The 12,095-nt window shown below is 34.7% G+C and overlaps 1 protein-coding gene across 6 annotated transcripts in view; it reads left to right on the forward strand.

Annotated features, from left to right (window-relative positions):
- Positions 1 to 10,478, forward strand: part of SCEL (sciellin) — a 96,165-nt gene extending 85,687 nt beyond the window's left edge. For all 6 annotated transcript variants that reach the window (XM_068676715.1, XM_068676719.1, XM_068676710.1 and 3 more), the window contains 5 exons: positions 1,377 to 1,466; positions 3,282 to 3,356; positions 4,702 to 4,810; positions 7,560 to 7,662; positions 8,709 to 10,478. In XM_068676715.1, coding sequence (XP_068532816.1) covers positions 1,377 to 1,466; positions 3,282 to 3,356; positions 4,702 to 4,810; positions 7,560 to 7,662; positions 8,709 to 8,725 — 394 coding nt within the window. In that variant the 3' untranslated portion in view covers positions 8,726 to 10,478. The remainder of the gene's footprint in view (positions 1 to 1,376; positions 1,467 to 3,281; positions 3,357 to 4,701; positions 4,811 to 7,559; positions 7,663 to 8,708) is intronic.
- The last annotated feature ends 1,617 nt before the right edge of the window (positions 10,479 to 12,095 follow it).

Genomic DNA, 12,095 nt, shown 5'->3' on the forward strand with positions numbered 1-12,095 from the left:
TGGTACCTGAAAATGCTAATTCTCATACAAACCAGAAGAATTTGCATAACTTGAGTAATAATCTATATTATTTCTAAAATGTGCCTAATTAACCAAGTATAGCAATATAACTGCATGTGTTCTGATAACAATAATGAATAACTCAAACCTATTATCTCTTGTAGTGAGGGAAAATGAAGATCCACATAAGTATTTTTGTACTTATCTAGGTATTTTGTGAACTCAGCCATTAGCTTCTCAAAGAAACATAAGTAAATGCATTCATAGTTTTTAAAAAATGCTACTGGCTTGTCAACTAATGTGAAGCTAGTATTATGTTTTCAGGTACCAGTAACATGGTATTTGAGTCTTCCATTTATTTTTATATCTAAATAATGAAGAAAAACGGCTACACGAGTACATTTTTTTTATATATATATATAAGTATTTTTATCCTAGCAGTCCCTCTTGACAGTATGACCAGAGAAACATTTACTGAAAAGGTACAGTGAATGAGTTTCTCTTTTAGTTCTGAAAAGAAGCCTGCCAGATTAGGACTAAAGCACAATAGAGGGTGCTGCTTCATGCAGCATGCTATGCATATAAAACAGTGACCAGCACTAAGCGAGGTTCATTTAGCAAAGCTTCAGAGCTTGGCAAGCTCACTGAAATAAATCAAGCTGCAGACCAAACATTCAGAGTTAAGGTTTATAATCATCAAGTTGTTTCAGAATATAACCTTTGGCAGAACCAAACAAGAGCAGCCTTTGTCTGAGCTGCTTGGTAAAATCAAGAAAATTATTAGCGCTTACTACGTAAATCCTATAATTTGTCTGACAAAGTTTATTCTTATGTTTGATTGCATATCACGTTTATGGCATGAAAAACTGCAGGAGACAAGATTTCTTCTGCTTGTATCATAATCCTGCTTGTACAAATAAGAGTTTATGTGTCTGTTTAGCTCGTCATTTCAAATAAAAACATCACTGTAGTATATATAGGGGGGAAAATTGCCCATTGCTGACTTGGAACTAAAATTCAATAAAAACGATAAAACATTACAGACTATGTCTAAGAACATGCAGAATGTTATCAACCATTGAAACGTTACCATACAGCAGAAGACATCATTGGGAACTTCAAGGAAAATAGGGTTCAATTTAAGTTAAGTTTCTGATATGAATTTATCTACCAACATAAACTGGAAAGCTTAAAATTATAGGTCTGATTCTGTTACTTTTCACAAGCAACAATTTAACAACAATAAGAAAAAGATAAATTTATTATACCTGCTGTTACTAGCACAAACTTCTACATTTATAGATGTAAGTGTAACTAAAAGCTATGTAGCTGAAAAGGATTTTTAAAGCCTTTGTTTTCTTGTCACTTTTTTTTAGGATAACTAAGAAAACATATGAAAATCGTCCAAGCGCTCCAAATAATCTCCCAGAGAAAAGCTACTCCAGCAACAGTGAAAGAAAGATCAGGTACTGTGGACAATGAATTGAGAACCATAACATCTAAAGTGCCACTTCTTAAAAAAAAATTACAAAAAAAGAAAAATAAAAAGAAAAAAATAAAAAAAAAGAGAAGCCATCTTTAACAAAGAAATTTCAGGGCAATCTCACACTGATCTCCAGAATCATGCCCAACCCCCTTCCAAATTCTTCCAAATTCTGCTTCCAGAATTCCATGAATAGAAGCCCACAAAGCATATCTGTAGTGCACAGGGTGGGCAGGGCAAGACATAGCCTGTGTAGCTCTAGAAATGTAGCTGGGGCATGAAATCTTATGAGCAGTTAAGCCAGCATTCTTATATAATCAATAGAACAAAGTTATTTCCAGCACGTTACTCGGATGCTAGGTTCACCATGGGGTTGGAGGGCTTGTTTCTTTTCCAGACTATAAGACAAGCATTATGTTCTTCAGGTGCCTTGTGAAATTCCTAAAGCTATATGGGATGAATCTGAATCCATGTACCTACCTCTCTCACCCCAATCACTGAAGCTGTGATTGGGGCATTTCTGACTTTTTAACTGGGTACAAACTATTTTTAAAACCCTCTCTCTTGTAGTACTCTTACTTTATGTGGACTCTGTCCCTAGAAACACACATATTGCAAATCTGAGTGAAAAAAAATGTGATATAGGGATAGTTAACAGAACTGACTAAACACTAGGTCTCTTGCTAAGGGGAAATCATTGGATGTTCACCTGAGGAGATGCTTTCTGTCTGATGAGCAAATCCAGGTTTGCTACTTTATTATTGAATAACAAGAATATTGTTATGATTTATAAAACAAAAATAAAACATTATTTACATTTTTCACTACATCTGCAATTTTAATGCGTTTATGGTGTGGCATAGTAATCAAATATGACAAATATACATTATAAAAGACAAATAAGTGGAAAAGTATACCTGGGTTGTGTAACACCTTATACATGCATGTTTTCGGTCTGCTATGCTTTCCCTGAAAATAGGTATGTTCTGCAAATATACAGTTATTAAAAAAAATCCCAACATTACTGAATATTAAACTAGCATAATATGAAATGTAATAATTGCCATATACCTTATGAATTTCTGGAGAAATAGGATAATTAAATCAGCTCAGAAACGTTCAAAACATGTATGACAAGATGGCTTCTTCAGCTGTCACATACTTGCTCATCCCTTCCATGCCAAACAAAACTGACAGTTCAGTAGCTAGACCTGGGGCTGTTAAAAAAGGAAGAATTAAATGGTAGCTAAATTCAGTGTATTCCATCCTAATCTGTATATAAGGAACAATACAGTTATTGTAGGGAACACAAATAACACATCGAACAGCCTGTATTTTAAAGACCCTCATTCTACTTCTAGGGACATATTGTAATTTTGTTTGGCTATTTGACAGCTCTTTGAGGACTAGCAAAAGAAAAAAAAAAACAAACAAAAAACATGACATACAACTGTTTCCTGATATGTATCACTTAGGCTGGGATGTGAGCACAGGCAAGGCCAATACAATAGTGTAGAATTCACTTAGTGGGCTTGTGGATTTCATTTTTGAAATACTGAGGAATCGTACAACAAAGTGCAGTCTAAAGACACTTCATGTCTAACTTACTTTTTTTTTTTTATGTGATATGTATTTCTCGATGGTTGGGAAAATAAAAAAAGTAAGAAGGAAATAAATCACTAAGCATGATGATTTTTTTACAAGCATGTTACATGTTTAATTGTCATACTGTCAGTGTAGTGAAGCCTTTAAAATAAAAGTACTATTTAGTAATTGTTATGTACTCACTACTTCATAGCAAATCATCACATCGTGCCTATGAAGAAAATATAACTGGAAATACCATCAAAACTGTTTACTCTACTTCTGATCGGTAAGTACACATTAATAACGTTATATGGTGTCAAAGGGCACAGACATTTTACATAAGCTTTCAGGTGTTCAGACAAAAGAGAGCAGTGGAAGTCATCATTAGGCTAGTCAGGCAGCTTTTCATACAAAGCTCTCTTTCAGTGGGATCTTGCCATCAAATCATTACCACAATTTGGCAGCCTAATATTATGTTAGGCTTGTCAGAGCTGACATTTAAAATATCTAAAACAATAGCCAGTGCCTTAAGTGGTAGAGTTGGCTTTGTGATTATGTAGGTTTCTGTCTTTTATACCTTCTTACTCCACAAAATTTCCTTCCGTTATGAAAACAAAATTTTGTTTGTGGTGACCAAATTTAAGCCCAGATGTAGGGGAATAGGTTCACATGATAATGTTGTTAAAAACTTGATGTTTTCACAGTGGTTAATGCATTCCCAAACATAGAAACATATTTCCTCAAATCAGTAGTATCTTATCTCTTGGGGAAAAAAAAAAGTAAATATGCTTGCTATTTTCAGTTCAGATACTTTGGACATTCCCATTGCTTGGAAACATACAGAAACATAAAAACTTGTATTCTTGCCAATGTAAGTATAAGGAACTCTGGGAATGATTAAGGAATGAGTACAATGGTTTATCATGGACTGGAAAAGAGCAAGACCAGTTAATTTTATAGTGCAAAAACAGCACCAACACCAATCTAGAGAAAGTACAGATTGATGTCATATGAGGATGCAAAAAGAAATGAGGGAAAAAAAAAAAAAAAGTATAATTCTTATGAATGCCAGCTGGGCTGTTTTATGCATATGTTCCCTATAGCTGCCTTGAAAGTAGGCTTTCTGTCTGCAGTACAATAAATAAAAAATGTTTCCAGGCACTTTTGCAGCATAGAGGAAAATTCTATACCAGACTGAGTGAATGATAGCAATTTAAGTTCAACTACCAATTTACTTTTGCAATTAAAATATTCTAATCGTTACCCTCCTCTTCATCCCCATTTAACATACATGCTCCTAGACATTCAGCAGTTTAGTACAGTTTCTGTTTGTACTCTCTTTAGTACAGTCTCACTGTTTGAAATAATTCTGCTCACCAAAGAAAATGATTCTTTTTCTCAAGGTATTGTTGCTATTTGGCAATTATGTTCATTGATTGGCCCATCACGGGGGCATGTATATTACACATCAACTAGAATGGAGGAAATACACGTGTGACTCTTTTACATTTATGGCCATTGTACATTATACTAATGTCTTTCCCACATAATGCACTAAGCTTATCAATTTTATCCTTGAGATTTCAGTGGTAGTTCTTTTTCTGACAGTTGATTTTATATTATATACACAGGAGTATAATTGGAAAAGATATATGTACATACTGCAGGAAGCCCTTGGGCATAGATGCCAAAATGATCTTAGATGCCTTGCAGATTTGCTGTCATTCGACTTGCTTCAAGGTAAGATTTCACCTGCTACTAAGAAATAAAACTTAAATGTAATACCTGCATTATAAACAGATTTCTTAGGCCTTCCCCACCTGGAAGAAGAGGAAGGCTTGCACACTGGAGGAGAAGATTAATCCAGGAAATACTAGTCTCTAGTCTCTCTCTTCCCTCCCCAGTACTTTCTTCTCTCTCTCCCTGCCTCTCCTTTCTTTCTCTTACAACCACAAGGATAAAGGATGCAGCAGGACATGACCGGAATGTCATACACATTTATAAGCCTTCAGTTATATATACTTCCAGTCTGATATAGTGAATTATATCATACTTACTGTCTCATCATACTGTAATTTTTATTTATTTTTTTCTACTTTTCTATGAAGTTGCGTGGATTTACTTGGTTGCGTGACTTCTGAAATCATGGTTTTGTGGGAAAGCCATACTCAAAGGCATTAGTAAGAGGTATTTAACATAAGTAGCAGGGGTGAAATCATTTTACCCATTGGGATCAGAGTATTGGTTAAAATTGTGTTGCTATGGATAGTTCATGCTATAGGATAAATTAATCTTGGTTCTGCTTGCATCTCCATGTGCAGTTTGTTACTGTAACAAAGAAAACTCAGGGAAATCACCTCAGTAGCATAGTTTATTTTCTGCTCAGTCTCCCATGGCCCCAGGGATGGGGCATCCACAGCTTCTTTGGGCAGCCTGTTCCAGTGCCTCACCACACACATTCCCAGCTCTCTCAGCCTTTCTTCATAGGAGAGGTGCTCCAGCCCTCTGAGCATCTTTGTATCCCTCCTTTGGACCCAATCTGACAGGTCCACATCCTTCTTGTGCTGGGGGCCCTAGACCTGGATGCAGCACTCCAAGTGGGGCCTTGTGAGAGCAGAGCAGAGGGGATGGTCTTTGGATCTGCTGGCCTCTTCTCTGTTGATGCAACCAGGATACAGTTGGCCTTCCTGGCTGCAAGCACACACTGCTGGCTCCTGTCTAGCTCAAAACTGTTCTTATAAGTAAATACAGACTCAGGTTTGCTTTTATTCTTTTTAGATGGATGAATCCACATAAAGAAGAATGGGCCTTTTTTATGCAGTTAGGAGTGTTAACATCTTCTGTTGGTACTAGCTGAGCTATTGTTTAAATATTTCAGATTATTTCTTAGATGGTATTCTTTTTGCTACTATTCCCAAATGGCAATGTGTCTGGCCAGCAAAATTCAGCTTAAGTTTTGTGTAACCACATGCTTATGAAAGCACTGATGGAAAATTAAACAACTAATGTAGGTCTGTGGTTCATGCTTACAGTTATGCACTTAGCTAAGTAGTGCAATACCTCATTATTAATATTCATTTAGCATCTTATGAATACCATATCCATTAGAGATTTGCAGTTGAAAGAACTTTACAAGGTCTTTATTTCTTTGTAAAGGTATATGGCAAAAGTTTGGTGAGCAAATAATGTAAGTTCTAGGGTGTTTTTCTATATAAAAATGCTAGTTGATCTTGGTTATCAAAGCTCTGAAAATATTCCTGTCATCTGTTTTGGTGATTTATGAAAGAAAACATAAAAGGAGAAGAGACAGCAGAGTTTTTTGCAGTACTACCTTAATATCAGAAGATTATTTAGAAAAGGCATAGTAAAACATAATTCTGTAATACTGAAAAAAAAGATTAAAAAATAAAAAAAGTGTGATCTCTTGTGCTCTAACACATCAGTCAAACTACATTTCAATTTCATGCTAGCCCTGATGAGCATAGGAAAAATACAATAATTGCATGTTGTCTGGATCCTGGATCTGATAGTTCACATTTTATTTTTGTCCATAATGTTGACATTAAACAATTTCTTTACTCATTTAGCTGCAAAGGCAGGTTATGGATAAGACTGTTATTTTTTTATTTTAATAAAGATTCTCAGTTGAAATTTATCTGAATAGACAGCCATTGTGAAAATTATGGAAAAACATACAACCCTCTGGGATGGGTGAATATTTGTTTACTGAACAGAGCTGTAAAAGTAATGCTCATTTTCATTTATCAGTGAATAAAATATCCAAAGAAACCAGAATTTGCCATTCACTCATTCAATCAGGAAAAACAAACAAACAAACAGACAAAAAACCACAACTGCTCTGGTGGTCAAAATTCTGTTCTGTAAGTAGAATTCCTTTGCTATTTGATACACCATAAGATTTCCTTGTGAACTTGGCAAGTTAGCATCTGTGTTTATCTGTGCAGTTTCATATATGAAAAAGGGAAAATACTTCTGTATCTCAAAAGTTAGCTTTTCCATAAATTTATTACAGCGATCTTTGGAATCTACAGTAATGGGTAACATATTTTATGGTTAAGATAAGTTATTATAAAACAGTTTGAAATAAGATTTCCTAAAGATGATGGATGTTTAAGTCTGATTGTGCTCCCTTTAATCAATGAAAAAAAAAAGACCTTGACAGGGTGAATCATCTTATTTTAGAATAAGTTTCTATGCTAACAGAGAAATTACCCTCTGGAAATGTCTGGGGGAGAGAAGGATTTGGTAAATAGAACATAGGGAACCAGCTGAGACAGATATCTAACTAGATGTCTAGTTTAGTGTTCATGAAACCTATTTTTTCAAAGTTCAGATTTGACAATATAGCAGTTCTCATAACCCCTATTCTTGTCTGGGTATGTTTACTTCCTGAAAGACAGCAAGCTGGGAATGAATAGTGAAGGGTTTTATTTTAATTTTTCTTTTTACTTTTACTTGTGCATTGAAGTGTGAAGTATGCAAAAGACCACTGGAAGATTTGAAAGCAGGAGACAGCATTTGGATTTACAGACAAACTGTGCATTGTGAGCCTTGCTATTCCAAAGTTAAAGGTAAGATGCCAGATATATCATATTGAACATAAGGAAAAAAGCATAAAGAACTTCATTCAAATAACTTCAATATATTACAATGCAGCTACTGCTTTCACTTTTATCTGTGTACACAAATCTTTTCAAAGTATTTAATTCAGAATTGCTTAACTGAGTTGTTTATGATTATATACAAGCCCAGGTTCTAGAAACAATAATTATTCTGTAACTGTGAGTGAGATGTCTTCACCTCTCATTATAACCTGTAGAGTCCTACCTGTGCAGTCAATGGAGACCCTACAGTAAGGCAAATAAATCTTGCTCTGAAAGTCACAAGAATGTATTTCAGGGGTATCCAAGGATCAGGTTGTTATTCTGAAATGAACAAGCCAGGGTTCTGAGGTATTTTCACCTAATGTAGTCATTGGTGCACACACACACACACACACACACACACACACACAAAAAAAAAAGCAGTTACAAAATCTATTAAAGTATAATGAAAATATTAGACTGTGAGTGCCATTCTTTCCCATGTGAGGAGGACAGTGAGTAAACAAACATGCAACACGCTGAAGAAAGAAGTTTTTGTTTTAACTCCTCTAAAAGTTGCTACATTTTAAGTCTTCTTTGTTCATGGCAATTATTAATTTCTAATACTATGTCAGTACCAAATAAAGACAAATGGAAACCTAAATGAAATGTTCTGATAAACTGGTGTTCACCTCTGTACTTATTTTGGGAGAAAATCATGTAAACTGTTATTATATCAAACACTGTGTGTTGTTAAAAACCATAATGTTATTAACCATTGCAAAATTGGATGAGAAGAGTGAGTCCAGATTAAAAAAGTAAGGCATTGTGACAGTTACAAAACTGTATAAAGAAATGCCAAAGTATGCATATTAAGTGTTATAAACTTATATATCCTATTTCAGCAAATGACAAGATGTGACAGGCAGACTCCAGCAGATTTTCTAAAAAACAATTAATTGTCTTAAATTTCAGTGATGTTTAGAGAATGTTTATGTGCTTGGCATTTCTGATCAATCTCTTCTCTCTTGCAGAAAAATGGATCTACTAATTTTAACATAAAGAAAACAAGACAAAGAAGTTCCACAAATGTTTAGTAAAGTGTATTGGCCTGCTACTTCAAACCACTGTGGAAAATTATCAATTTTAATTTCTAGAAATAAGTACTCTAAATGCAGTCCTACTGCATTGTTCCTAAAAGAATTAATTCCAGGAGAATTTAGATGCCTTTTCATACACACATTCCTGAAAGTGAAAGAAGATGTCGTTCAGTGATCATCAGATCTCTGAAATTGCTAAACTGTATGGAAAACTAATGATAATTTATTGAAAAGTTACGAACTGCAGAACTTACACACCCATTCTGAAGGATGTTGTATTCTATTCAGAAACCACATCTCCTCAGAAGTAAGGAACTGTTATCTTTATGTGGTGTGAATGGGATTAATCTCATCTAAGATTAGCCATCTGAAAATCATCTATTCATTTTAAGCTACTGGTTTCATACTCAGTGAGGTGGGTTTTTCTCCATGCTTTGAGGACAGACATCAGTCTCCAGAGTAAGATTCTTCCCAAGTAACCTAGATCATAATTTTAAGATTATTGATTTTCCAAATAATCTTTGGAAAATAGATCTCTCTTTATAAACTACAGAGGGATGCTAGACAAAAATTATTAGGAGGGTTAAATTATTAGTATCAGACTCCATATTTTTAAGCTTGGTAACTATTGTATTACATTTTTGTTGTTGTTAGTTTTTGTTTGTTTGTTTTCTTTTCTTTTCTTTTTTATGTGCACACTAATAGTTGCCATGAAATCAAGGAATTACATACTTACTGTGACATTATGTTGTTGTATTTATCTTTTCTGCTATTTTAATCCGCCTATCTGAACACCTGGGATGGATTAATCTCTCCTAAATTTAAACCCCTACAGTGTGGACATCTACATTTAAGTTACTTAATCTATTCTGTCTTTATAGTCACTAGAGAGAAGTAGATATTTTTAGAAAATGATTCAGTTGGTCAGATTGAAAACATCTATTTTGTGATGAGGTTACCCATACTCTGAACGTATGTTTTACTTTCCATTATTTGCAGAGGAAACTGGAGTGAATAGTTGAAATTTAGACATCTCCATTAGGCCAGATGCCCTGCTTCTGTTGAGCCTACGGTGAAAACTTCTTTTTTTTTTTTTTTTTTTTTTCCTTTTGTACAATGTGCATCTGTTGAGGTATAGAAACTGAAAGAAGAGTTCATTCTGTGTTATAATATGTTTCTGCAACACTAATTTGTTATCTGCATTATTTGTCTAAAATAATAATTATTTCAGTGGTTTACTGGAGAAACAAAGGTGTTAACTACTAGTCTCCACCTTGAGAAGTTTTAGATCATGGTTATTTAAAAATGCTTTTCCTCCCTTACCTATCATCTGAAAAGGATTTCTTAGACATGAATATGATAGCATTAGGGTGCTTTTGGAGGCTGCTGAACCTCAGCAGAGCTTAGAAAGTCAGAAAGTGCCAAAGCCATAGATTAACACTAGAGTGTTGAACAATTATTGCAGCCAAACTTTCTCTCTTCAACTGCACCTACACTAGTGGAGACAGGAGCTATGAATTTATGTGTAATTTAAACCATTGGACCCTCAGCTGAATAATGATACAATCTGTCTTGCCTGGCTTAAAGCATGTTTGTACTGTTATATGAAAAAGAGCCATGAAACAGTGGATAATTGCTTTCATTATTTTTATGAAAAAATCTTATGAATTAATGGCAGTACCTTTATTAAATCTATTATCAATATTTTTGTGTGTGTGTGCTTATTGCTGACAACATACTGTAGTTAAACTACGCTCAGTATTACCCAATGCTTCAACAGGGTAATGAGACTTGCACAACAGGTGGAGAAAATCAGTAGAGATGTTTTAATATTGGGTCATAAATTTGGTCCTGTTCAGAGACCAACAGTTATTGCTAAGGCTGAGTTGCCTTAAGATAAAGATGTTGGATATTCATCTGAGCTAGTACATTAGAATCCAGGACATAGTTTGAGGGGATTTTAGTTGTCTTCATTGGAGATCAGGAGAAAACTGTGGATCCAAATATCTGCTACTTAAATGCTCACTGACAGAGACATAGCAATACAGAAACAATAAATAATAATTCTGTGCTCATTAATTCATCCTTGCTGAACAGCCCTGGTAATTTTGCCTCCCCCCCCCCCTTTTTTTTTTTTTTGTTCTTTTGTTATTTTTTATTGTATGTTGTAAGTTTCCTGAAAAGAAACACCGGTTATGTGTTGCTTTATATTTCCTATATAAAAGCGTGGATAGCAGTACTCGTTAAAAAAAAAATAAAATCATATTAACATCTCAATACCAATGTATCAAAACTTAATTGTTTTTTGTCCTTTTTGCATATCATTAGCATGTGGTGTTTTATTTCTCTTTGACTAATGCTTCCACGAAACAATCCAAACGAATAGTTTGCTGGCAGCTGTTTTAATGAACGCGTTATCTTCAATAATGCATTAAATTAGACTGAAAAGCTGTATTGAGAGATAATATACTAAATTACGTGGGGTTTTGTGATTCATCAGGCACGTTTTCTCAATGTGTAATGGATACTTTATTTTACAAAGATTGGGCATAGCTCTACAGGGGGAAGATCAAGCAATAGGAGAAAAGGAGTGAAATAATGCATATGATACATATTGAGGCACTTAAACATGTAGTTGGTATCAAAACTACTGATATTCACATGAACAAGGAATGTCACAAGTACACGTTCAGAGTAGTAATGTATCCTGTTTTATCCTTTATAGGTCCTTACAGAACACTCTTAGCATCCCCTCCCTAGTGGTGCTTGAAGCAAAGTGACAAACGTGTTAGCATTGTCCTCCAGTCCTTTTCCTCTTGTAATAAACATCTCTGTGAGTTTGACAAGGTCAACTCGATATGTTTCTTCTTGGTGTGGAGATGCATGTTGTGTTGGGATAGTTTCATGTGTTCAGTTTATTTCCTCAGAACGTGTATAGGTCAGAACTATGCCCCCTCTCTTCCCTTCTTGATATTTTTACGTAATCCTATTATTTAGGATAAAAAAGTATTCTCTTTCATCATTGTTTTTGCTTTTTGATCATAAGTGTTGTTCATTGTAACTACTCAGTTACACCAGGAGACAGTTTTAGCTTCCAGTCAAGTCAGTATCAGACTACAAGGGAGAAATGTAGCCTCCTTTTCTGCTGTACCCAAACACCTTGCTTTTCTTCACAGCAGCATAATACCAGAGAGGCACTTCATTCCATAAAGACAGTGGATAAAGACACTTAATATTTAGGTAGGTTTGATGTGCCAAAGTCTAAAATTGTTGACCAAAAATGCTCTGTTTGGCTGCTTAACTGATGAATATCCTTGACGT

Source organism: Anas acuta, chromosome 1 (assembly GCF_963932015.1).
Source record: "Anas acuta chromosome 1, bAnaAcu1.1, whole genome shotgun sequence".
Lineage (NCBI taxonomy): Eukaryota > Metazoa > Chordata > Aves > Anseriformes > Anatidae > Anas > Anas acuta.